At 32.1% G+C, this 26,972-nt stretch overlaps 1 protein-coding gene and 2 long non-coding RNA genes across 4 annotated transcripts; 2 read left to right on the top strand and 1 right to left on the bottom strand.

The window, feature by feature from the left end:
• The first annotated feature begins 12,261 nt into the window (after nucleotides 1-12,261).
• Nucleotides 12,262-14,098, top strand: LOC145063182 (uncharacterized). Its single transcript, XR_013687866.1, has 3 exons — nucleotides 12,262-12,425; nucleotides 12,600-13,365; nucleotides 13,531-14,098. It is a non-coding gene; the product is annotated as an uncharacterized LOC145063182 (long non-coding RNA).
• A 7,270-nt stretch (nucleotides 14,099-21,368) lies between these two features.
• On the top strand, nucleotides 21,369-22,984 carry LOC145061464 (uncharacterized). Of its 2 annotated transcripts, XR_013687225.1 has the most exons (3): nucleotides 21,420-21,759; nucleotides 22,433-22,506; nucleotides 22,752-22,984. It is a non-coding gene; the product is annotated as an uncharacterized LOC145061464 (long non-coding RNA). The 2 variants fall into 2 exon arrangements; XR_013687226.1 differs by lacking the exon at nucleotides 22,433-22,506 and having other exon boundaries at nucleotides 21,369-21,759.
• Nucleotides 22,985-23,381: 397 nt separating this feature from the next.
• On the bottom strand, nucleotides 23,382-25,108 carry LOC145061463 (abscisic acid receptor PYL9-like). Its single transcript, XM_079008941.1, has 3 exons — nucleotides 24,738-25,108; nucleotides 23,929-24,165; nucleotides 23,382-23,764 (listed from the first exon to the last, which is right to left on the bottom strand). Exons 1-3 carry the CDS (start codon nucleotides 24,837-24,839, stop codon nucleotides 23,543-23,545), a joined length of 561 nt encoding a protein of 186 aa, XP_078865067.1. The 5' UTR covers nucleotides 24,840-25,108; the 3' UTR covers nucleotides 23,382-23,542.
• Nucleotides 25,109-26,972: the final 1,864 nt, after the last annotated feature.

Here is a 26,972-nt window from a genome sequence, read left to right as displayed (position 1 = left end):
TCTAGTGGTAATAATACTAGGTTTCGTTGAAGAAAATTATTTTAAAGTAAACGAAATGTTGTCCGAGTACCGAGTTACCACTTTCTCAAGTGAGTGCATAGTTACTTTCATCTTACACATAGATATGAAGTATTTTATATAAACTACGTGCTATGTGTGCATATTATCTGAATACTTGCTGTCAATGCTGGATGAACGTTTTTTTATACATGTTTTAAATGATTTGAACTGTATACGTATTTTAAATATACAAGTATGTTGGGTATGAGATGTGTAGATGAATGATGAGAGATAAAAGATGATGTGAGTAACATTGGCAGCTATAGACTTAGTGCCTAACAAATAACATCGACAGCTATGGACTTAGTGCCTATTGGACAAACACTGGTAGCTATGGACTTAGTACCTGTTAGGAACTGGTAGCTATGGACTTAGTACCTATTAGGAATTGGTAGCTATGGACTTAGTACCTATTAGATAAACACCGGTAGCTATGGATTTAGTACCCGATGAATAAACTATAGCAGCTATGGAATTAGTGCTTTACGAACGAGCATTGGCAGCTATGTATTTAGTGCCAGTCCTATAACCCTGGAAGCAAGGGACTTCGGAATAAACGAATGCAGGATAGATGACTCTTAGGATAGATCCTTAAGAGTAAAGGAGATAATGGGGATGAGTAATTGGGTTGATTGTTTGATTGTTTAAACATAATAATTATATTATTGTGGGTTGAAAACCCTATGTACTCACCAAGTTTTCCAACCTTACCCACTCAGTTTATTTATATCACAGGTGTTGATATGAAGTCACATTACACTGAGAGATTAAAGAGATGTAGATCACTAGTGTAAATAAATGTAAGTTCCGTTTATGCTTATGTTTCTGTATTGACGATGACATCCCAAACGTTTTAAAATGAATAAAATACGTATCTTCGAAAATGTTTCGATAACATATTTATCGTGTTTTTCTGGGAACAAATTCCGCAACATTTTTATGAAAAGAAGTACTCTGATTTTTACAAAGCATAAACAAAATCGGTCTTTTCTGGCCGTTAAAATAGGGACGTCACATTCTGACCCGCTCTGAGGGACGTGTCATCAATTTCTTTTTCTGATTTTTCTTCTTTGTATCTGGTAGTACCGATTTCTTCTTCTTTGTTCTTCCGATTTCCTTGATTTTATTTTTTAAAGATGATGATCAATAGTTTTTTTAGGTTTTGGGGTTTTGTACAAAATCAGGTTTTTCATTTTTTTTTACAAATTGATAGTTTTGAGTTGTGTTCATTGTTCCTTGTTTTGTTATTGGTTTCTAGTTTTGATTGTGTGTTCATTGATGTATCGCATCTCTAGATTTTAATGGTGGTGGTGTGCTAGAGGAAGATAATGGTGGTGGTGGTGATCATAGGATCTGTTGGTAAGATAATTTGTTCTTGGAATATAGTTTTAATTAATAAATAATAACAGTAACAACAATTTTGAGGTTAATGAAAAAATATAATTAAATGAACCATGTTAGCATATTCAACTTTAGTGACATGTCAAGTCAGCAATGTCACTCTTTATCCCTCTAAAAATAGTGTGTTTTATCACTTTAAAAATAGTGTAATTGACACCGGATATTCAACTTTAGCGACTTATTGCAAAAAAAAAAAAAGACATTGATGACCAATCCGGGACAAATTCAAAACTTGGTTGTGCTACAGTGTCATTTTTCCTTTTAAAATTTAGCTATTTATTTTTACATATTTGATTGCTCGTCGTATTACATATTTACAACATATATTAAAATTTGTGTCAGATTCAGGATTTACATTGTGTTGAAGTCTTCGATTTATGTAATATATATTTATAAGCTAATTAAAATTGTTAAATATGTTCATGTGTATACATACACCACTATGCAACGAGCTTCTTCTTTGGTGATTGCTAGCTAGCAGATTCAATTTCATATTTAGATGTTTTAATTAATGTTAATAGACTCCACATTAGTAACAATTCAACGTTACATTTGCCATTGAAGAGGCTACAATGGAAGTTGCATATGCATATATCTTTGTCGTCCTTCATGTACCGATTGTGAACTGGATTCATCTCTCTGCAATAAATCATCATAAGAACCCAGGATTCCATGAAATCAAATATCTGCAATAAATATACTTATTTTTTTTTAGATATATCTATTTTTATCATTCAAAAAATCGTCACTAATATAATATACCTCATCAGTAAATAGAAAATACATAGCCTAATAAAGAGATGAATGTTTAAATTATGATCACAACTAAAAAGATAACATATATGTCAACAAATAGTTGAAAGACATTGATCATGGGAGGAGCTCCCTTCACCCCAATCCCAAAAAGATGATCAAACCATGGCTCCACCTTCATGCTAACCTTAGAATGCACACTACAACAACATTGGTGCACCTACAAGCATTCATGAAAGAGCAGCCATGAACCACCATGATCGATTTCCTTTCAGGGTTGAGGCGATAGAGAGCTCCAACCATAAGTATCCACCTTAAATCTCCCTTTGATTTCCTAACTTTGTTTATGGACCATGAATGTGAAAACCAAATGCTTTATATAGACAACATATATGGGTGCTTCATAGTCATCACTACCATTGATTACAAAAGAATTAAATTATTAATTTCAAGCTTTCTTTGTTCAAAGCTTATGTCATAAAGAGTGAGATTAGTGCCAAATAGCATATATACTTTTTCTTTCCATTCCCACTAATATTTTCCTTTAACGTATTGATTATTTTATTACAATCAACATGATATTTATTTTAAATTAAACAAATACAGTTAGTAAATTTACTATTTCCATGAGCAATTTATTATATATATATATATATATATATATATATATATATATATATATATATATATATATATATATATATATAGTTTACATAAAATAGCAACGTTTGTTTATTAGAGTTTTTTTTTTTTTTTTTTTTTTTTTTTTTTCGTTTTAGGTAACGTTGTAGAATTGCGTCGATATGTCCCATAAAAAGTGAAAATTTCGTTCGTATTTTTGGTAATTTGTTGCTGAATAGAAGAACTAAAACGATGTTATCTACTCTAATATAAATCTACTCTAATAAATAAAGATCCATTTTGCCACATGTCAATCTCTCATAATTTTTGACACTTGGCATTTTGTGGTATTTTTCAAATAAATAATATCCACATGTCAATTTCTAGGTTTTTTTAAATTTTAAAATAAAAAAGCCACATAATACATATAGCTATATAAGTAAAGTATTAAATGCAATAAATATGATCTTAAATTGCAATAAATATGTTTTTTCCTTCTTTATTTTCAAATTAATTTTAAAAAATACTTAATGTTTACATTTTTGATATTTAATTTTTTTTAATTAACCATGTAATACATGAGTCTTACACCTAATTTTTTAATAAACAAAAGGAAATTGCTTAAATTAAGAATCGAAGAAAAATAGTTATCATATGCCACATTTTACATGATCAATATTTACAATCGAGGTCAAGTTTTTAACTTGGTTCTCTTAGTATTAGATTCACAACATAAATATAGATGAAAAATAATTTTATATTGAGTATGAAAATATTACGTGTAATCTTTTAACTTTTGGGATATTATAGTCAAAATAAAAGTTATAATAATTTCGATAAAGTAAAAAGAAGTTAAGAAATTATTTTTTGATATTTTCAATTTAAAACAACATACTTTCAACACAACATATGTGAATATATCAAAGGGCTTGTAGCCTAGCAGTATCCGGTGTTGTCCTCTCTCCTTGAGGTTGATGGTTCAAGTCCCATCGTGGACATATGTGGATTTAAGGTGTAGTTTAGGAGTAGGTTAGATTGTCGTTTTAAAACATAAATTTCACACCAGATTTTCTTTCTCTTATTTCTTTTATTTTTCTCAATCCACAACATATGTAAATAATTCTTTTTCCAACTCACTCAGTTAAAAGTATACAAAACAACATATGGTACTTAGAACAAGAGAGAGGGGGGGGGGGGGGGGGGGGGCAGCGATTTACACAACCCGCATGTGAGATTTTTCTCTCAACCCGCTTATTCTTAGAGCAATGCTCTCGACGGTACTACCAACCTAAATCTCTCCATCACAATCTACTCCTACCACCCTTAACATGAATTTACTATTTGTTATAAATTTGTTTTCTATGTTTTATGTTACATGAGTTTACTAGTTATAAATTTACCAGGAAGTTTTTTCAACAAAAACACTGAAATTTCGGTTATATATATATATATATATATATATATATATATATATATATATATATATGTGTGTGTGTGTGTGTGTTTTATTATAGAGAAAAAAATAATAGACGTGACGGAATTTTTGAAAATCATGATGGTTTAAAAAAATAGACATTATTTATTTGGCAGACATTTATTTAGTTTGTTTTTTTAACACAAATTAAAAAATTAAATGATCAAGCCAAAAAGATATAATAAAATATAATGATGTTTATGTATTAGCCCTACATAGTTTATGCATAAGAATAATTTAATTTATTAATTAGGCTGTTGTAGTTCTGTCATTAATACGATATCTCTTATTATTATTACATCTAAAGTGGTGTTGCCTAAAAAAGAAACATGATTGTTCTTTTTTTATATTTTTATTATTACTTACTACTTTACTATCTTTTATATAAGTGAGGACTGTGTCATCAAATTGCATTTACATTGATGGTCTATAATTGGTAAAAATAATTTATAGAGAGAATGGTTTATTGGTTATCACAGCATCATTTAGTTTGCTTTATTGAAATATATTAGTGGTTAAGTAATTAAAAATGATTTTATGGGAGCTTTTTAATTGAAAGAATGAGGTCCTGGTAAGAATTTTCAAAAGCCCAATAACAACCTCGTTTTGTGAAATTAAAGCAACTTACCTTTAAAGTTAATAAAAAAACTAAATAGTAATTCAAATTTTTATTTCTCGTTTAATAGTTTCTGTCCGAAAAAAGTGTTGTCTAGGAAAGTCCGTAAAAGAAAGTTTTTTGACTCTGAAAGAAATCATGTTGTTTGATTATACATCTGATTGACTGTGTTGAATGATGAAAAATAACAATATTACCCTGTTGTGCTATACTGCGATGAATGAAGTTGCTGAATAATTATAAAAACATACAAATTGTTATACAAAATCAAAATTACACAAAAATAATTTAAAAATCCAAATGGATGTTAGATAATTATGGGACCACATCATATATATATATATATATATATATATATATATATATATATATATATATATATATATATATATATATATATATATATATATATGGTGGCCAAGTTCATTTAGGTTGGACTAAGCTTTCATGGATAGTCCATGGAATGTTTAACCCATGGATCCTATGGAAATGAAAGGTCATGGGTATTAGTACTAAAATTACAAAGATAATAACATATTGTACAATCATCGGGCCCCACCAACATACAAATCATATATGCATAACCAGATACTAACATACAGAATAACCATCGGGCCCCACCCAGTAAGCATACAAGCACATACATATGCAAGAGTCACATAGGCATCTAACACCCTACATAGCAAACCATGGGCCGACATTGGTGCCTTCGACCCCCTAAACATAGTGAGAAAACTTACCTCACACTTCCGAATCTCACAGAAAGAATTTCTGGCTACTGCCCCACAAGAATCCACGTGCTACCAATCACAAGTTAATCATCCATCAATAATCAGATCCGAACCACGCTAAGTGTCAAAACTAGGGTAAAATATCTTTTTACCCTCTTCATAACTTGGCCCAAAGTCGAGGCCCAATTCAAGAATCCACGATCCCAAATTCCAAATAAACACCCAAGACCCAAATATGGCCTAATTTTCCAAATTGGGCCCAAATCCCATAGTGGCCCTTTCATAATAAATATCAATCCAAAACCTAATGGCCCAACATGGCCCAAAACATCTAAGCCCAAAATGAAGCCCAAACACTAAAATCCATTCATACTGATTACGTGGGGTGTACTCAGATTGTACTCTAAGCATACTGGCTTAAGGGCTTGTAAGCCCGACGTACTCCTCCATTCAGCCCAATCTCATTTTTCTTCCTTAATCCGATAAGACATTGATCCAAAACATATATCTAACTTCTTTGAGTTGGATAATCACGTAAAGTTGCTAACTTTACGTTCATGCATGACTAAATGAAACTCTTAAAGCTCAAAAAGACTTATTAGGTAACTTAACGCATGCATGTGACCTTAAACCTCATAAAGCTTGCACCTTTATGCTTAAGAACCTCATAACAACTCAGATCTACAAGAATAAGTCCTTTAAACATCTTAACTCATCAATCAACCCAAAAGCATGAAAATCAAGACAATAATAGATATAAGCTTTAACAAGTCAAGATTTGAACTTGATACCTCTAGGAGCTTGCAAAGTGATGAATGATTCTAGATCTCTAAGTTCCCCACCAAGCTATGGACCTTCATCCTTCTTCAATATCTTCAAAATGAGCAAAACAACACCAAATTCTCCTAAAGAGCTCAAATGCACATTAATGGAGGCTAAGGGTCGATTTAGGGTTTTAGGAGGTTTAGGGGCTGGTAAAAAGACCAACCCTAAAGACTTAAGATGCTTAAATAGGGTACACACACTTAAAATTAAGGTTTCTTGCACCCCTTGTATGCCCAACATACTCCTTGTACGCCCAACGTACGAGGCCGAGGCTTCGCGATCCTTCCCACTTGGTACGCTAAGCGTACATAAGTGCACACTCAACGTACTACACTTCGCACCAGTACGCCCCGCGTACTAGGGTTTCCTATTAAACCCTAAAATACTCTGAAGGCCATAACTTCTTTGTTATTGATCCGATTCTGACGATCCTTATATCCACGAAAAGGTAACGAGAAGCACTATGCTTTTATCAACTCATACTTGCCATAAAAATTCCCGAACAAGAATCCAATTTCATAAATCCCATGTTGTTAATTTACCAAAATACCCATTGGCTCCAAAACCTAATCTAAACACCCGAATCATCTAAATTACATCACCCACACCCAAATGGGTAACGATTTGGGACAGGGCGTTACACGCAACCTATAGGTGTTTTTGAACTAAGTGTTCACCAGATGTACTCTAAAAACCCATTGACATGTATTGTGGGTGGACTCCCTAAAATAATGCTATTAATAAAAAAGATAAAACCCTAGCAACTATGGACTTAGTGCCTAATATATAAACATTGGCAGCTATGGACTTAATGCCTAATGGATAACACTGACAACTATGGACTTAGTGTCGATTAGATAAACCATGGCAACTATGGACTTAGTGCCTGTTATATACACCTTGGAATCGATGGACTTCGTGCCTATTCCTTAGGACTAATCATTAGGAATAAATATAGAAGAATACATACTAACAAGTATCATGGATGAATCCTTGAACTAGTACTGTCAGCATAGATGATCCTTAGGGTAGATCCTTAAGAATAAGGAAGATAATGGGGATGAGAAATTGGGTTAACTGTTTGATGATTAAACATAATAATTATATTATCATGGGTTGAAAACTCTATGTACTCACCAAGTTTCCCAATCTGACCCACTCAATTTATTGTATCATAGGTAGCGATATTAAAGATACATTATGTTGAGAGTTTCAATGAGTATTAGGCCACTAGTTTAATTACTGTAAGACTTGTAATATTTCTTTATGTTTATGTTTATGTATTGACGATGACGTACCAATGTTTTACTATAAATAAAATACATTTATTTGGAAATGCTTTGATAATAACATTATCATGTTTTAAGGAATAAATTCTGCAATATTATTCTTCAAAAAGGATACTCTGATTTGTAAATAAGCATAAACAAATCGGTCTTTTCTGGCCGTGAAATTGGGGATGTCACATTTCATGAGTTTCTTGTGTTAGGTTATCTCATTTCTAAGGTAGTAAGTACCATACTTATTATGTATGCGTGATCTCATTAATGACATATTCGTTTGGCACTAGGCATAATCGAAATTCTATTGACAAGAAGAAAGATTTACCTGAAGTTGAGACTTATATGCTTAAGATGTAAGAGATGAGAGGGCGAGATCGGAAGATGAGCGAAGACAGAGATCGAATTGCAAAATAGAAACGTGAAGATTTACTTGAAGTTAGGGTCGCATCGAAACTTTATTACTAAAAACTAGTAGTATTTTGCTTGATTTAGTGGTGAATCACACAGGTTTTAAGAAGCAAACATAACAGAGAAGAAGGTTACCTGGTAGGGATGAAGACGATCGAGAATTCGAGAGCAATAGTGGCGAAGAGGAGTAGGACGACATATAGTGAACACGAAAGCGATGAGGATCGTCAATCGAGAACGACCTACCGATTGACGAAGTATGTGGTGAACGACATAGCAGACAAGAGGAGTGAAAGGAGCTCCCTACACTTCAAAGGACGTAGAATGAAACCATGTCGATAATTTGGTGGTTGAGCACATAAGGTGAGTCTGATCGATAATGGCGTCACTGGAGACTGGGGAAAACCGAGGATCGAGGAATGCATGTTTTTTTGATGAAGTATTAGGATTATAAGGCTCAAATGGTCCACTATCTCCAATTTTCCACAATAAAATAAATTAGGTATTAATTTTATTTTTGGGACTTTGTGGAAAATGGTTTTTGTCTTGATTTATAAATAATACCCTCATTTATTTTTCATTTTAATCGAGTCAAGAGGATACTTTTATTTATATAAATTAAAATTAATATATAACAAAATAATGGTAATAATAATAAATAAAATTTAGTAATAATAGTTAAAGATTACTACCAAGGAAACTAAATTATAATTAAAATAATAACACAATTAAAAGCAATAATTTATTTTTATTGGTAAAATAATTTTCTATATTTTGTTATGGAAAAAATTCGATAGCTAGTAGATTACGAATACTTCGTAGCCAAATAGCTATGAGTTTTGACTTCGTAGTTATTTTTCTATATTGAGAACAAGTTGTATACAAAAGACTATGGTCAACATTTTCCGTAACAATCTTTGTAGCAGATTAGTTACAAAATTTTATTGTGTAGCAAATTTCCGTAGCAAAATAACTATAATTTTTAATTCAATAGCCAACTAGCTACGAATATTGATATGTAACAAGTTTCGTAGCAAACTAGCTACGACCAATAATCTCGTAGCATATTTTGTAGTAAATTAGGTATGAATTTTGATTCCACAACAACTTTCAAGATTTAGCAACAAAATTACAATTTCATAGCCATTTCTGTAGCAAAATAGCTACGAATAGCCATTATGTAACATATTCTATAGTCAAATAACTACGAATTTTGATTATGTAGCAACTTTCCATATATATCCGGGATTTAGCTATGGAATGAAATACTATAACAATTTCCGTAGCAAAATAGCTACGAAAACCTATTTCATAGCATATAATGTAGTAGAAGAGCTATGGATTTTGATTCCGTAGCTGTTTACGATTTTTCTTGTAGCGACATAAACATAGAGTAAACTACATTAGACATGATGGATTCAAGCGAACCGAATGGTTTAATGTGTTCTTCGTTCTTCGTGTCTAGATCTCTCAATCCTTGTTCTTCAATCAATCTTTACATTCTAGGGTTTCTCAAAAGGGTTTGGACGCCTTTAGTCGTAGGTAGTTGCAACGTTTTCTTGAATTCCAACCTAAAAGGAATTTAAATAAGTTGCCATACTATAACCGCCATGTCGTTGCAACTAGCTCGTCACGTCGTGGTGGACAGTTCCTTTACCTAGCCTCCAAGCTTCTATGCAAATCATTTAGGGAACCTTTTAATGTTGACACGTCACCACGTTGTGACATGCATATGGCCACGGCTTAGACATCGACTTTATGCATGTTTTTTTTTTCTCCTTGATAAATGCTTCAAATTTCCAAGTCTCCAGCTATCCAATTTGTTCATTTTCCTTTGAGAATGTCTTTTTAGCTACAAAATAGGAATATAAACAAATTAAGTACCAAATACCTTAATAATTAACTAAAATGTAGCTAAATGTACTTGAATATTGCATAACATATATAAATAAATATAGCAATATCAAAATACATGAGAGAAACTGAAACCCACACACAAATTAAAATAGAAATTCATAAGGTTTAAACCACATGTTGAAAAGACCGGGTTTCAAGTCTTTTTCATACGCAACCAATGGTTGCCTCAACAATTAAATCATGATACAAAACAATATTTGGGTTCCTTTGTTTACATTCCTTTATTCTGTGTGGTGTTTTAAAAGCCGCGATATGACGTGTGCCAAGGCGTTCCAGAACGTGAGGTGTGAATTCACCGTTTCGAAAAGCCTCATAGTGATGCTGTTAGGCGTGACGTGTAGCAAGACGTGTTTTGGTATAAGTTTTTTCCTTTCGCGACACATTTTTTGTTCTTTGTTATGCCTTTTTTGATCATGCATAAAACCATTGAGTTTTTGTTAACCTTTTGTTAGTTGCTGATATACCACTTCTAAAAACTTTATATATTTTATATAAATCAATATCTATTTGGTATCTATTTTCGGTACTAGCACCAACACCGATGATACCGAATCAATAATTTCATAAATTTTGAATACGGAATACCATCTCATATGTTTAAATTTGGTACAGATACGAGATTGAGATTCAATACTCTCATATTTATCAAATCTACAACGAAAACTAGGGGTGAGCATTTGGACCAAACCGGACCGGACCGGTTATGGAGAATATTGTGGACCATGGATCGGACCGGATGAGTCGTATCCGGGTCCGGGTCCAGGTCTGGGTTTTCCGGTTTTTGGACCAGTTTGGATCGGTAAAAGTTTAATTGCATAGAATACAAGTCGTTAAAATAAGTTTTTGGGTTTGATAGAACTCGTTAAAACGAATATGTTATTGAGTTTGATACGATACAACTTGTAAAAATGATTACGTTTCCGTTTCATGCATAACTAATCTACCTTGATGTTATAATATTATAACTTACAAAATTAATTTTTCAAATAAAAGCAATTAACATATAAATCAAGTTCCCCAATATCCCTTTCATATGATTTATCCGTCAAAGACACATAAAATTCAGAATTATAGTCTAAAATAATAGTTAAAAAGTTGAAATATTTCAGCTTTGATAGTTCAACTTTGAAGGATTGTAGCTCATTGAATATAATACCAAAATCAACAAAATTATAGTCTAAACTCATCTACAAACTGTAAATTAAATGTTGGAAAAAACGTGAGGTCAATCCGACTTAAAGCGAATGAGTTGTGGTTGTTTAAAAAATTTCACATATTACAAAATTTTAAAAATCTTGCTGAAAAGCTGAAAATTTTAAGCTTTGATAGTTCAATTTTGAAAGACTTTAACTCATTGAATATAATACTAAAATCAACAAAATTATAGTCTAAATTTATCTAAAAACTGTAAATTAAACGTTGGAAAAAACCGAGCGTCAATCTAACTTAAAATGAATGAGTTATGGTTGTTTTAAAATTTTCGCAGATTACAAAATTATAAAAATGTTGCTGAAAAACTGAAAATTTTCAGCTTTGATACTTCAACTTTGAAAGACTATTATAACTCATTGAATATAGTCCCAAAATCAACAAAATTATAGTCTAAATTCATCTACAAAATGTAAATTAAAAGTTGGAAAAAACAGCGTGTCAATCCGACTTAAAACGAATGAGTTATGGTTGTTTAAAAATTTTCACAAATTACAGTTTTTTTTTTTTTTTTTTTTTTTTTAAATCGGGTCCAACCGGTTCTAAACCCGATAAAAACCGGACCGGATCAGAAAAAACCAGACCGGTTTTGATGGATTCCTAGAACCGAAAACCGACCTGGGGGTCCAAAAAACCGATCTGGTCCGGTGCGGTTCACCGGTCCAAACGCTCACCCCTAAATTGAAAACCTTCAAATAAGGTCTATTTTTGCAAGCTGAATTTTTTTGGACCTTAATAAATCTTAATAAAAAACATGCAAACGATAAACACCATTTTTGCATTTTACTCTTTTCAATAATTTAAAAAATGAGTGAATAACTCTAATTTTGTCCAATACACTAATCAAATTAAATCGGTTTTGCATTTAATATTTTAACCTCGTTATCTATACCCGTCCACTGGATCCATGAACCCGGTTCACCAAATTATGGATACCGTAGAGTCGGTACCGGGTCGAACCCCTTCCAGTCCAACTCCTAATTTTCTTTCGTCGTTACGTCACTGTTTGCGCGGGTGGTTGATTCTCACGTTCTGATCTTGAGGTACGAAGCTGTAAAAAATTCGAAGAAATTAGGGTTAACAAGGGGATCCAAGTTCTTTCGACTCGAAAGACGCACGTTTATTAGGTAATTCAGTTATCCGTATCGCTTTCTATTTCATCATATTCTTTCTTTCATGTGAAATTAATTGCTTTATTCATTGATAATGTGATTCGAAAACGTAATATAGTTATTGTATGTTGGGGATTAGGGTTTTTATCTACAAGGATCTTAATTTTTTTTTTTTATCTGTTTGTTTAGAGTTAAAACTACGGATTCGAAGCATAAATCTAGCAAGAAGGAAGATTATGTGAAGAAAGAGGAAGAGTTGAAGAGGGAGAGAGAAAGGAGTGTTGATGAGAAGTAGAGAAAAGAGAGGGGGAGAGAGAGAGAGAGACGTAGAGAAGGTGAGGTGGTGGAAATGATGATGTCGGAGATAGAGATAGAAAGAGGCGGAGAGGGAAGATAGTGTAGATAATAGTGGGACAAAAAAGGCTGATGAAAATTCTTCAGATGAGAAAGAAGTAAGAACCCATGAAGTTGCATGAGGAAATGGAGGAGAGTTGAAGAATGGCAGGAAAAAAGAAAAAGAAAAAGTAGGAATCTGAGAGAGAAGAGAGCGATGAACCCAAATCAGGCAAGAGTTGGAGTTCAGAAGGAGAATGTAGAGAATGAAGAAGGTGATGTAATTGTTAATGGATCATCAGATACTGTGGCTCCTTTGCAGAATGGTGGTGAGAAGAGGAAATTGATCCTTTAGATGCTTTCATGAATTCCATGGTGATACCCGAAGTCAACAAGTTGATCCCCATACTGGTTTGGGTCAAAAGAAAGATGGCAAGATTCAGGAGAATGGGAAGCAATGAAAAAAGATCAAATGGGGATCATTCCTGGCGAAGATTCATCATCCCAATGTTGAAAATGATGAAGATCCTTTGGATGATGAATTCATGAAACGTGTAAAGAAGACAAAAGGATTACATCCCATTCAGGAAGAATTTTTACATTGAAGTGTAGTTTAAATAAGGTGTGTACAAACAATATCTGACTACATACCCTAAGTGATTTCAATCTTTAATCTTCTATATTTATGTCTTTTTTTTTTTTTTTTTTTTTTTTTTGTTTAATGTGGTTTGATGATGTCTCGTATTGATTGTGACATAGTATAATATATATGTTTATTTTTTTGTAGCTATGGCTTGAAGGAGGATCCAGCTTGCTGTGATGTGCAAATGGTTATTAGTGGGTTTTTTCTTTTTGTAATAAAATATTAAAATGTTGATATGGTTTTGTGTAACTGATAATACGGGCATTCATTTCTGATTGTAGGTTGGTTGGGCCTTTGTTGCGAAGTTAGCCTAGGCTTTACCAAAACCTTCCTTCCTTCCTTCCTTTTTTAACCCAAACACCTTGATTGCCTATGTGATTCGTTATATTCAAAGGGCATTTGATAGGTAATAACTTCATTAAATCTCATTATCTGACAGTTGCGGGTTATTATTTATAGATTGAGGATGAAGCTGCAGGAGCTCTTTTTTTTTATTCAACACCCATGCATTCATTCAGGAGTACAACCACTAAACTTAAAACTAAAGATTAAAAGTTGCATATTACTTTTCAGCTCCATTGGTTGGTTGGTTTGTTTTTCTTTTTGTTGGTTTGTAATATCTACTAACTATTGAGTATCTGTAATATTAACTGTTGTTATAGTTGATACTTTATGGAAAGAATCTTGAAAAATTGGACAATTTGAGAATCAAGTATTGAGGTCTGGAACTACACTTAACTAAACTGTTTTCATATAATGGAGTTGCATCGAGTCACAGGTGGATAGTTAAAATTATACTATGTTTGATAGTATAAAAATTTGCATAATCTTGAATATTTCCCAGTCCTGGGTACACATGATTTTTCTAAGGCGAGCATGCAGTATATGCTAATATGGCACTAGTAACTGCATCCAGCATTTTCAGGTTAAACATTTTTCTTTTGTTTCTTGTAGAATAATATTAAAATAACCATATATCCAGTTTCAAAGTACAAACTTAATATGGGAATTTTGGGGGTATGATTGATTTATGCAATACATAGTGATAACACCATGCTGCATGGATGATTCGCAAAGGTGAAAAACTGTACTATTACTATACCAGTTACCAAATGTGTCCAAAACTTAGTTGGGTGTTTTTAGATTTAAGATCAGGTTCCAGTTTTCAAGATTCCTCCCGCTGTGATAAAATGTGGAGAGGAGATTAGGAACAAAAATAAATGTGTCAAAATGATATGGTTTTAGATGCCTTTATTAGATTAGATATGCTTTTATTCTCTATCCAATCCAAATAGGGTTGACTCTATCCTTAGGAGCCAAATTCTAGGACCCTATGGAGAGTTACTATAAGGATCTTAGGTACTGACTAATGTCAATTTATGGGTCCCACCAATATCTTGTGTCTGATTTTTTTTGTGATTATAAATACGAGTCTCGCCTCTTTGATGAAAATACAAACGAGTGACTAGTTGGAAGGCAATGGTTGTTAACTCTCCCTCAAGGGCTTCTTGCCTTTTAGTTTTGTTATGTTTTGTTGAGATTATGAAACATATATGCAAGGAGGTCTTGGGGGGGTTTTAACAAACAATGTCTTTGTTGTTGTTGTTGTTGCTGTGTGAAAACTGAAAACTTGGATGCTATTAAGGCAGCTTTTTGCCATCTCTCCCTCAAAGACTTCTGACATTTTGAAATGGCCAAAAGTCTCCAATGTCTGGGGTCTTTGAGGAGGGATGGCAAACCGTTGTCTTGATCTATGTATATTTGCTCTAATCCTGCAACCAAAAATGTTTGCCAAAATCATGCCAAACTTGTTGGGGGAAATCAGAGGATAATAGAATGACTATATGTAAAAACTAAAAACTTAGGAAGGACTTAATATCCCATCCCGAGCTTTATCTGTTAATTCATTTCCATATAAGCAAAACAGCAACACTAACACATGTGTATTAAGTACTGGTTAAGTTGTGTCTTTATTAAGTTCCATGTATGAAAATTGATGCCTTCAATCTTCATCACAATCTCTATTCTAGCCCCGAGAAACAATGGTGAGTTAATGTAGTATTGTTGACATGCTTCCTTGATTTTGCATAGATAATTAAACTAAATGATTTCAACTTTTAAATTGTAAATAAGGCTAGTAGAATAATCATATTAGCAATGCTTTCTATTTTGTGTATAGCATGTTTTACATAAACTAACAATTTCCTAAATCCTATATTTTCATCATTTTAGGATCAATTGTTTTGTTGTTAGGATCTAGGACTAGGAGCAGCAACTAATGTACTTCAATTTTAGCCATTGATAACAGTTCCTTCCTTTTTCTTGTATTTTAGTTGTCAAATTTTGATGGCCAAACTAGATATAACACTTAGCAGCGGAAAATCAGGTGCCGTGTTATTTTGCATTTGAAATTGTATTATTTGAAATGAGAATTGGTTTAAAGACTTGAGGTTGCTATTGGGTGTTGTTAATTCTTAAAGACGATGCAATTTCAACCAATTTACTTGAATACAGTCAAATATACACAATTGGCTTGCTCTAGAGGGTGGTCGTTGACTACTTTTTGAACATTATCGCGGAACATATGTATGAACGTTTTGAAAAAATCGCACCTTTTAACATAAAATCGCTGAAATTTTTTTTGAATTTTTTTTTTATAAAAGAAAAACAGATTTATTATTTTTTTTTTCAACGAAATTTTGAAAAAAACTACGATTTTTTTATGTGTAAAGTCAAAAAAAAGTTTTGTGATGTCTATGTATTTATTTTTATGATTTTTAGAGTTTTTTTTGTTTTCCATATAACCCTTCTCTCTCTCTCTCTCTCTCTCTCTCTCTCTCTCTCTCTCTCTCTATATATATATATATATATATATATATATATATATATATATATATATATATATATATATATATATATTGAATTACTTTTTTTTTTTGTTTCAAAATTATTTTAGGAATTGTTTTTAGTTCATACAAAATATATTTTAACTGAATTACAAATGATGAGCCCGTTGAAAATTCGTCTTTTGTTATAAAAAAACTGTTTTATTGCTTTCATCATTTTTTCTTTGTCAGTTTAGTGGTTAACCCCAGAACTATTATACTTTGGTTATATTCTGAAGGGATAATGACTTAAATGAGTAATAAATTTTTCGATTTGTATACATTTGGTCACTGAGTTTTTTTCGTCCACATTTGTCCTTCAACTTGTTTAACTGCACACATTCAGTCCTTATGACCGGCTATTCCAGGTAAACCGAAAAAAAAAAGAATTAATAGGATAATATATTTTTCACTTAGTACATATTTAGTCCTTAATATATTTTTGCATATATAGTTCTTAATATATTTTTTGTTGCAAAATAAGTTTTTGTTGTATTTATACACATTCAATACTTATGATCGAGTTCTTTAAGTTTTTCTCACTACTTCCTAGGTGGGATAATCATTAATGAGGTGTTCAGGACTATTGATACTTATGGCTACCGCGACCTCATCAGCTGCTTGGTTGCTTAGGTCTTGTATTCTGAACGACGTAACTTATTCATACGATCCTGAAATTTAACGATTTTTATATCCACATGTTCGTATTTGAGTCAACTACAACTTTCGTATAGATTACTCCCGTTAAAAAATATTATATTTTTACTTACTATATTTATAGACATGTGCTCTTTATGAACATATGTATGAACGTTTTTTATAAAGTTGTAAGTAAAAATATATTACTTTTTAACGTGAGTAATCTAAGCTGCTTGGTTGCTTAGGTCTTGTGTTTTGAACGTTATAACTTCTTATACGATCTCAAATTTTAACGATCTGTATATTCACACGTTCGTATTTAAGTCTAATACAACTTTCGTTTAAATTACTCCCGTTAAAAAGTAATATATTTTTACTTACAATCTTTATATACATGCATTCTTTATAAAAGTGTATGTATGAATGGTTTTTTATACAATTGTAAGTAAAAATATATTACTTTTTAATGGGAGTAATCTAAACAAAAATTGTAGTAGACTTAAATACGAACGCATAGATATAATGATCGTTAAATTTTGGGATCGTATGAAGAAGTTAAGACGTTCAGAACACAAAACTTAAACACTAAACACTAAACAATCGAGGTTGCAATGGCTATAAGTAAACACCTCATTAGTGATTGTCCTATGTAGGATGTCGTAAAAAAAACTTAAAGAAAATGTTCATAAGTAGTGAATGTGTACAAAAATAACAAGGAGTTATTTTTGCAACAAAAAAAAATATTAAAGACTAAATGTACAAAAAAAATATGAAGAACTAAATGTGTACAAATTGAGAAATATATTACCATATCAAGTCATTTTTTCCGGTTTACATAGAGTGACTGATCATAAAGATTGAATGTTTATAATTAAACAAATTGAAGGGTTAAATGTAGACGAAACAAAACTCAATGACCAAATGTGTATAAGTTGAAAATATATTACATTTTTAAGTCATCATCTTTGATATGACCAAAAACTAGCCAAAGGACATGAGCATATTTTTTAACTGATTGTTAATTATTCTAGATGTACTCCAATAAAATAGTTAATTTATCTGTTTGATTGTCAAATACAAAAGTTTTTTTTTCTTCTTTTTATGGAACTTAATGTTCTATAAAAATATGAGACCAGAGAGGGCTTGTGAGTTGTGTTAGAAATGCGACAAAGGAGTGAAAAATAGGATTTTGGACTGGATTTTAAAAGCAGTTTTGTATCATATCAGAACCGGTTCATGGCAAAACCTATTTTATTATGTAAGATAAAATTTGTACCACTAAAGGACTTTCAACCCAGCGATATCTGGTGTTATTCTTCCTCCTTAACTTAAAGTTGAGGGTTAAGTCTATATTATGGCGGACCCAGACGTGGGCTAGGCTTGTAGGACCATATGAAGTCGGTATTCTATTATTCTCCTCTATGATTCTGTGACTGACTATGACTATGTTGTTTCTGTTCTTTATGTTTTGTCCAACAGAATTTTCCAAAATTAATAATGGACCCACCCACTTTATATCATATGCATAATGCATGTGAATTGTGAAATTGTGAATGGTACTGGACCACTTGTATCATGCCTTCCAATTACGGTAAATCTGAAATGCATTCCCCCACGCACCTAAAAGAAGTGGAAATTTATAGTCTCTCAATTATAAATATAATACATCATTTAAAATAGTATGAATATATTTATAAACAACTTTAATGTTCAAAAACAAACATAACAGTTTATTTAATACATATAATCATATTACAGTGTTTGAATATTGATTACAAACGAATGTTAGGCCATCCTTGGTTAGAGGTGGCAAAAATTGACACGACACGAAACCCGACACGAACCCGACACGAAATAAACGGGTTTGGGTAAGATATTTCAATCCGTTTAAATAAACGGGTTGACACGACACGACACGGAAGTTAAATGGGTAAGGTTAGGGTTGAGAATTTCAACTCGAATATAACTCGAAAATGACCCGTTTATTTATATACATGTTTTTCTGAATTATTTAAATAATCTAGAAAGATATAAAACCAAAACCATAAGAAAAATAGAACCTTTGAATTGAATTGTTTTGTAATGTTGAAATGACTTAGCCGTCTAGATCAAGACATCATTTCAGTTTTTCCATTCTCTCTCCAAACTACACAGTCTCTTTCACTACTCTCACATCCTCATGACCTTATCATCCGTCTTCCAAACTCCCACTCTTTTAATTTTGTCATCTGAACTTACTATGACTTCATCTATTCTGCCTCCAAACTATTAGTTTTTCCTTTCCGTCTACCCAACTCCTACTTTTTCAACATGCTCAATCTTTTAACCTCACATGACACGACATATTTCAAGGTATAGCCCTAACCCGAAACCCGACACGAAATCGACACGAGAATAAACGGGTTGACACGACACGACACGTTAATTAAATGGGTCAGGTTAGGGTCGAGCACTTTCAACCCGTTTAGTGTTTTGACACGACACGACACGATTGCCACCTCTATCCTTGGTCCTTGGGGAGAATAATTAAAAATAAGTCTCGTATGAGAACTATTGTTAAAGAAGATTAAAGGTAAGTAAGATGCTATATTAAATAATAAAATGAAAGTACCTTGTTTTTCTTGTATTTAGCCCAATCACATGCCAAATGCATGAAATAGCAATATACTTTCATTTTGTTGACTAATATAGCACTTTACTTTCACTTCTTATTCTTTTTTTTAAAACATTTTTTTCGTGTTAAACCATTATGTTTAGAAAGTACAATGCTATTGTGGATAAAACCTTTTCAATAATCAAAAATCAAAAGTAAAGTATATTACTATTCTTTGCAATTTTCCCTAATTAAGTAGTTTGATTATTGATTAGGCACCATCAAATCATCAATGAGAATACTAACTACTGAAATGCCCACTAAGCAACTAAATGGCGATGCAAGAAATGAGATTTGTGGATGCAAGAAATGAGATTTGTGGCATTTTAACATAAGCACAAAGAGTTATAATATCATCAACGTAAAATGAAGTTGCCCCTTATCCTTATGGAAGGGAAGCTAAATATTTTTCCTAGATCCGTGTTCTAAATAGATTTGCAAAAATTCATTAAAATGAATATTATGTTTTTTTTTCATTTATAGCCATGTACTTTAAAAAAAAAATTGTAGTTTTAAACTCCCGCCCAAATACACAAACTTAAAACCCTCGTTTGTAACATGTTAACCGCACGCATTATTAATGGTTAGCGTTTGATCATAGATAGTTGAATATTTAACAAGTAATCCATGTATGACAATATTATTACATTGGTTAGAAACTTAGAATGTTACAAAAATGTACAATCATTATGTTGATTGTGGTGACGCAACCTTTTCTTAGTCTAAAAACATTTTTTTGCTAGAATGTGTTTTTATGCTTCCTATGCAAATATGTAAAGTATGATTTATTGAAGAAAAACAATGGTGTTATATCTGTATAATGTATTTTGAATAGTAAGGTGTCAATTGATGCTATGATACGAAACATAATTGAGACCACATTGAAATTTGAATTTGTGTTAGCGTCTTGTGTAAAAAACAATATGTCGTGCTGTGTCATGTTTGTGTTTAAAATTTGACACAACTGATACAATATTAACATGTGTTTTTTGTGTTTTGTATGATCAATTGTGAACTAAATACGCTAATGGTTATTAATTTGTTTTATCTTTTTTTTATGTGTATTAGTCGTATTTATCGTGTTTTAATTTGGTCATTTTGGTGTTAGTAAACAAATAATGATATCGATGTCATGACATTCCTGTGTTGTACAAAAAAAAATTGTGTCTGGCTAAAAATATGACATGAATTTTATATTTGACCTCTCTAAATAATAATTTGATGACAACTCAATTTACACGAGCTACATGCACAAAATGTTTGTTGTAATCAAATATTAAAATTATATTAAATGTCTAACTGGTTTGTTTCAAGGAATCCGTATGCTTTTAGATTGCGTGGTTTATCCGTTCCTTTAACAATTTAGTTTATATGAATGTTTAGTTTGCATTGAATCATCATTTGTTAGTTTATTTATGTGATTGGTATGTGGACGAGACAGATGATGAGTTGCTATAGAACTGCTGAATTCAATATGTAATCAATGCAATACAACCCAAAAGGATAATTAATGGGAAACAAACCCAACCCACATATTTTTTATTAACACCATAATATAAACTAAAGGGCCGCTATAAATGTTGGCAGGAAAGACCATAATATAAACTAAAGGGCCGCTACAAATGTTGGCAGGAAAGAGCTACCTGAACAATCCTGCAAACAATGAGCGAGCTGCTTCTGCTGCTGCTATATATATATATATATATATATATATATATATATATATATATATATATATATATATATATATATATAGAGAGAGAGAGGGGTTCATATATAACCTATAAATATTGTGTGATGTATGGTTAATTCTGGACCAATCAACATTTAGGGGTAAAATAGTCAAATTGTATAATTTAATTATAATTTCTATTTACTGATTCATTAAATAGTCTTAACTGAAATCCTATAATTAAGGATTTTAACCCATATCAAGTTCTTCCTAGGGTTTATTTGCTTTCCGTTTTTCTTCATACATCGACGAATCGACAAGCACAGAAGGTTGAAGAACACAATATGTGAAGATTGTCGACTGGAGACGCACGCTTGACGGGCTGATTCCGATTCACCTCCTTTGATTATCTACACTATGTAGGAACTTGCCACCTGTAGTAATCTTCTTAAGGGATATCTGACGCCTTTCACTCTTTAGGAACTACATCTTCTTCATTCCGCTCAATCTTCTTCACTCTTCAGGTAATCTAGTCCCTTTGCTATCTACGTCCTTCGATCCTTTTCAGAGTTTTTTTTTTCCGACTACTACCTTCTTAGGGTTTGATTTTTAATGAGTCTGGTGTTGGTTTCTTATTTTGAATGTGTTTGGAAGAAATTGGAAGAATTTGGAAAGCCTAGCTGTCAAAGATGCATGTATTTAGAAGATTTTGAGCTAAATCTATGTAAATCTGTTTCCATATAAGTGATCCGGAAGAAATATGTAATTCTTTCATTTACCATCCTTGTTCATGAGTTGTTCAGAAATATGGTCAATTAGAAGTTCAAATGGGGCAATTTATTTGAAAAAACAACTACATCTTACCTGGGTTTCTTGACAATGAACCCAATCTGCAAGTTATGAATTTTAAGCCTCCATTCTGTCTTTCAACATTGATTGGATTATTTTTAAATAACTTGTTGATGATTTATCAAGTTTATGAAAAGGCTGCTATAAAATACAATTAGACGAGCAGCTGTCATCAAGTATAAACTTAGCTCATAATGAGGGGCTAAGTTATATGGCTAATAATGGAGATACAAATTAGTATAATGAATGTAACTTTTTGGTATATGTGCTGATTTATAACTTGTATCATGGGCTATACCTAGCAATCTTGGATTTGAATCTTTATATTAGTCCCTCCCTATTTTCCAGGAGGTAACAACCGAAATGGAAATTTATATGAAGTTTGCCGCCTCTCAAGTGTTTGTTGAGGATAAAGTAACAAGGTTAATTCTATAAAATTTTGTGAACTTAATTCTCATCAGTCTTGTTCGTAGTTATGTGAAATATTTTTTATACCATTTCAAATTGAACAACACTCTACAACTATAGAATTGAGAAATTAGAGGGGTTACAGGTTTTTCCTTGTTCACAAGGTAATTTGAACGTGTTTGTTTATATTTTTCATTCTCTTGAATGTTCTTGAGCTATTTTGCACCATATGATCTCTTATGTATTTTTGTGTGTTTAGGATCAAACATGGAGAGGTAAAGATAGAGGAATGGGAAAACCATCAAAAAGAAAAATGAGATTCTTCAAGAATGATGACAAATTCTTCAAGAATAATGACAAATTGTTAAAGAATGTACTATATATCATGACTTTTTGTAAATTCTTCAAAAATGATGATAGATTCTTGAAAAATATAGTATAAAAGGTTGTGTACATTCTTTTAAATGTTGTATATTTTCTTGTTTTATGTCATTTATTCCCTTTCTTAACCATTCTTTCCCAATCTTTCCTATTTTTATAAAATATGATATAAAGAATACAAAGATTGCACCTAATTCTCACAGAATACTTCCTTTGTGAAATTCTGAATTTTTTTATTACTTTTTATAATATTCTCAAGTAAATTTGCCAAATTCGCAATAGAAATTATTGTTATTTTGATGCAAGTTGTTATTATTGAAATATTTATACAAACGTATTATTTAAGAATGACAGTTCTCAATCCATCACAAAACTACAATTAGATTCTTTAAGAATGAAAGACCTATATGTGTTCATGATTATATGATCTTAAACATCGTTTCTAAATTTATTTGAAAAAAAAAAGAATCGTAACTCCCTAAATAATAGCATCTTCCTTTTTTGGTGATGAATAAAAATGTCTATAATGCCCTTATATGCAAAGTTTTCTTAATGAAATCATTGTTAATATGTGATCTATGGCATAGTAACTATGGTATACCATCACAATCTTAGCCGTTAAGAATTATAATCCAATGGTCCAAATCTAGTCCTACAAAGTAAAGATGATTAAGTGAGTTGAGGTGATCGCATGGCCATCCTTTGTGAGACATGAGAAAGCGATTTAAGGTTGCAGTTGATTATGGATTGGACAAAGTAGCATGTTTCGTCCTTGGTGTTGCCATCGGGTATGTCCACCACGAATGACTCTATCACAAGTGTCCCACTCCCTGCAGATCTTCCTTCCAGTACCTCCGGCTCTGGATGGACAGTTAGGATTGAAGAATAGTTCTGTGATCATAATTTACAAAGAATAGTAGTAGCGTGTGTGTGTGTGTATATATATATATATATATATATATATATATATATATATATATATATATATATATATATATATATAGTTAGACTAGACTGTGTTAAACACTGCAACTTGTGATAAAGTAATTATATACCTTTAGCCTATGGTCTCCACCAACAATTTTGATTCCGAGGATGTGGTCTTTGTCATCCAGAAGTTCCAACCTTTCTGTGCTGGTAGTCGCCGGAAGACCTGATTTCACCTTCACCTCTCTAACACTTCCTATACTCACAGCATCCCCTACCCCTGCCCCTGCTGCACACATCCTGCACCTGCTCACGAAAGGTTTGTACTTTTCAGGTTCGTCAAACCTCCGTACTAATGACCAAACCTGACAAATTATACAATTTCAGTTAATACTAACTAATTATACCATCATCAAATCAAATAATTTAACCAACAAACAAATATAACTCCATCGGTATGTTATGCTTATGCATGCATTTTCTCCAAAAACTGAATCTGGCCTCTAGCTATTCGTTTATCTAAGCTTAAACTAGATTAATTAAGGCCTGGATACAAAACCAATTGATCGTATAAACTAAAACACAAATCCAGAAACATCGATCCAACATCTCTGCATTTTACTACCAAATATATGACAAAGACAACCTACACGTATAAAATAAGCAGAGCAATAAACACACACACACCATCCACCTCACCCCACTTTATTCGATTCTTAAAGATGTTGGTTTATTTATATATACTATATAAGATATTCTACCCAACACAGAGAAACAATGCATACTATCAAGAATTATATCAGAACCCGAGCCTCCGAAAACTGCAAGCAATTTTTTTGAGCTTACAGATCGACGTAGCATAAATTTAAACCCATTCAATAATCCTCTGACAGAACAGAACACACAAAAATGCATGTAGTTTAGTGTAGAGAATTACGATATCGACGGGAGCTTTGATGTGTTTCACTACGGCTGAAGCGCACTGTTTATGGTCGGTAATATGTCTTTGATGTCTTCTTATGTAGTCAGTTGCCTCCATTGGATTGCTGCTGACAAGATCTTCTTCTAATTCAATTTATCGATTGCAGATAAAAACACGAACCCTAGGAGCGATTATAGTTGAAAATAACAACCAGAATTGTTGTGCTTTGCTTTTTGAAGGTGAAAGATTGGGAATTTGTGATGGAAATAGCATGTGTGTTTATATTTTAAAATATCACAAACAAACAAACGATCTAATTGGAGAACCCCACTACTGACATAGTAAATCATTAAAAGTGATTCGACCCAACCAACAGGCGTTCCCAAGAGAAGCTCGGCGATGACATGCATTAATGCGTAAACTAATGGACAAGATTTCACAGCCGGTCTTTATATCAATATATCTTTCATATTAAAAATTTAGGATAACACATAGCAGTAAGCTAACTTTAAATCCTCATCATCTATATTAATTAGAATATATAAACTATAATATAATCAGCTTTTATTTGATTCAAATATATAGTTTAAAGTTACATTGTTTTTTGAGTACTTTACAATTTTGGTCCCCACACTTTACCAAAATTTCAATCCAATTTTTATGTTTGTATTTTGTTGCGGATATTGTCTCTGTCCTATTAAAGATATAAAATTTGAAATAAACTTGTACTAGACAATTTTGGGTAAAACACAGATCCAAATTTTGTACCGAACTTGAGACAATTTTATGTAAAACACAGAAACTAAATTTGTTTTATAAATTTGCAATTTTAAAATTTGTATTGAACCTGTAATTTTTGTGTAGTGAAACCCTAGATCTAAAGAAGTGGTGAAGCACCACCATCGTTCCTATCACCATCTTCCCACCTTCATCAGAAGCAACTTTGTTGCCCCCGTCTCCAATGATGAAAACCACTTTCAAACTATATATTCGCAGTAGCTTTAGGTCGAAGCGACTACAAATTAACCAATATCCCATACCCCACTTGATTTGACCATTAATATAACCAATAACCACAATTTCTATTTTTTAAGGTTTCTATCTCCAAAACTTTCTAGTGTTTAAGCATCATTGAGAGAGAAAGAGGGTGAGGGAGGGAGGGGTTGTTCGGTTGATTGGGTGTGTAGGTCAATTTTTATTTTTACAGTTTATTTTATAAAAGATTCTATATTTTGACTTTTTTTTTTTTTGTTTTAAACCTATTTTTTTTAAAAGACCAAACTTTTACCAATTCATTGTTATTTCAGCCGTAGAACCAATTACCAATATATAAATTGTGTTTATTCTATAAATCACCCTATATTTTTTGTAACAACCCAAAATTTTCTTTCTAAACATTCTAGTGGTTATCAAAGTTATCTCAAAAAAATTGTGAAATTCTAAACTCAAAACACTTACATTCCAAGGTATAATTGGGTTTACAATAAAACATAACTAAAATCTAAGCAACAAGGAATTATCTAAGTAAAACTACTTCTAGTCTAAGTCCTTGTGCTCATACTTCCTCTCGTACAACGACTATCACCTAAACTTGCAAAAACATGAAAAAATCTACAACGTCAGATCATAAGCCTGGTGAGTTATACTTTAATATGTTTTTATGTACTCATACTCTACTACTCTGTTATTTCTTTCGTTACTCTTTCTTTATTTTTCCTCCTACCTTCTCATATCTTCTTACACTCGTCTCATGCTTTGTTCATACTCTATTTCAGCCTCTTCTTGGATCATCCCATTCCTTCTTGTTCCACTCTATCTATATCTCTTTTTATGCCATTCTCCCTCGCTTATTTGTCTCTTCTCGATCTAGGGCACACTTCATCCTCGCTCATCATCCCATCTCATCTTTACTCACTATCTATTCTTGCCATCTGCCTCTCTATCCTCATTTAGACCCAATCAGTTTAATCATCTATGACTTCTTTACTTATCATATAGGGGACACCATAATTGTAACTTACTGGAAGATAACCATCCCGACTAAGTCTCCTCACTTTGATCCCACACAGATACTTTAACGACTTATCTTTTCTTGAATCTCTCATGAATTACAATGATCCCTTACGGATCCTCTACACTTAATCCCTCATGGATTATATCAACTATCTCTAAAGAAATTCTAGCCTTCTTTAACTCCTAGAACTCTTTCTCAATCTTTTCTAACCACACAACATCTTATTCCCGCATGAA

This window comes from Lactuca serriola, chromosome 7 (genome assembly GCF_051521515.1).
Source record: "Lactuca serriola cultivar US96UC23 chromosome 7, Lser_US96UC23_V15, whole genome shotgun sequence".
Taxonomy (NCBI): Eukaryota; Viridiplantae; Streptophyta; class Magnoliopsida; order Asterales; family Asteraceae; genus Lactuca; species Lactuca serriola.
Note: the sequence above shows the minus strand (reverse complement) of the source record. Positions and strands in the feature narration are given on the sequence as shown.

Bases quoted from the DNA above. Each gene is read 5' to 3' on its own strand.
- LOC145061463 (XM_079008941.1), bottom strand. From the start codon at position 24,839: ATGGAGGCAACTGACTACATAAGAAGACATCAAAGACATATTACCGAC. The intron at 24,166-24,737 runs GTAATTCTCTAC...ATAATTTGTCAG, and splicing joins TCAAAGCTCCCGTCGATATC to GTTTGGTCATTAGTACGGAG. The intron at 23,765-23,928 runs GTATATAATTAC...TTATGATCACAG, and splicing joins GTGGAGACCATAGGCTAAAG to AACTATTCTTCAATCCTAAC.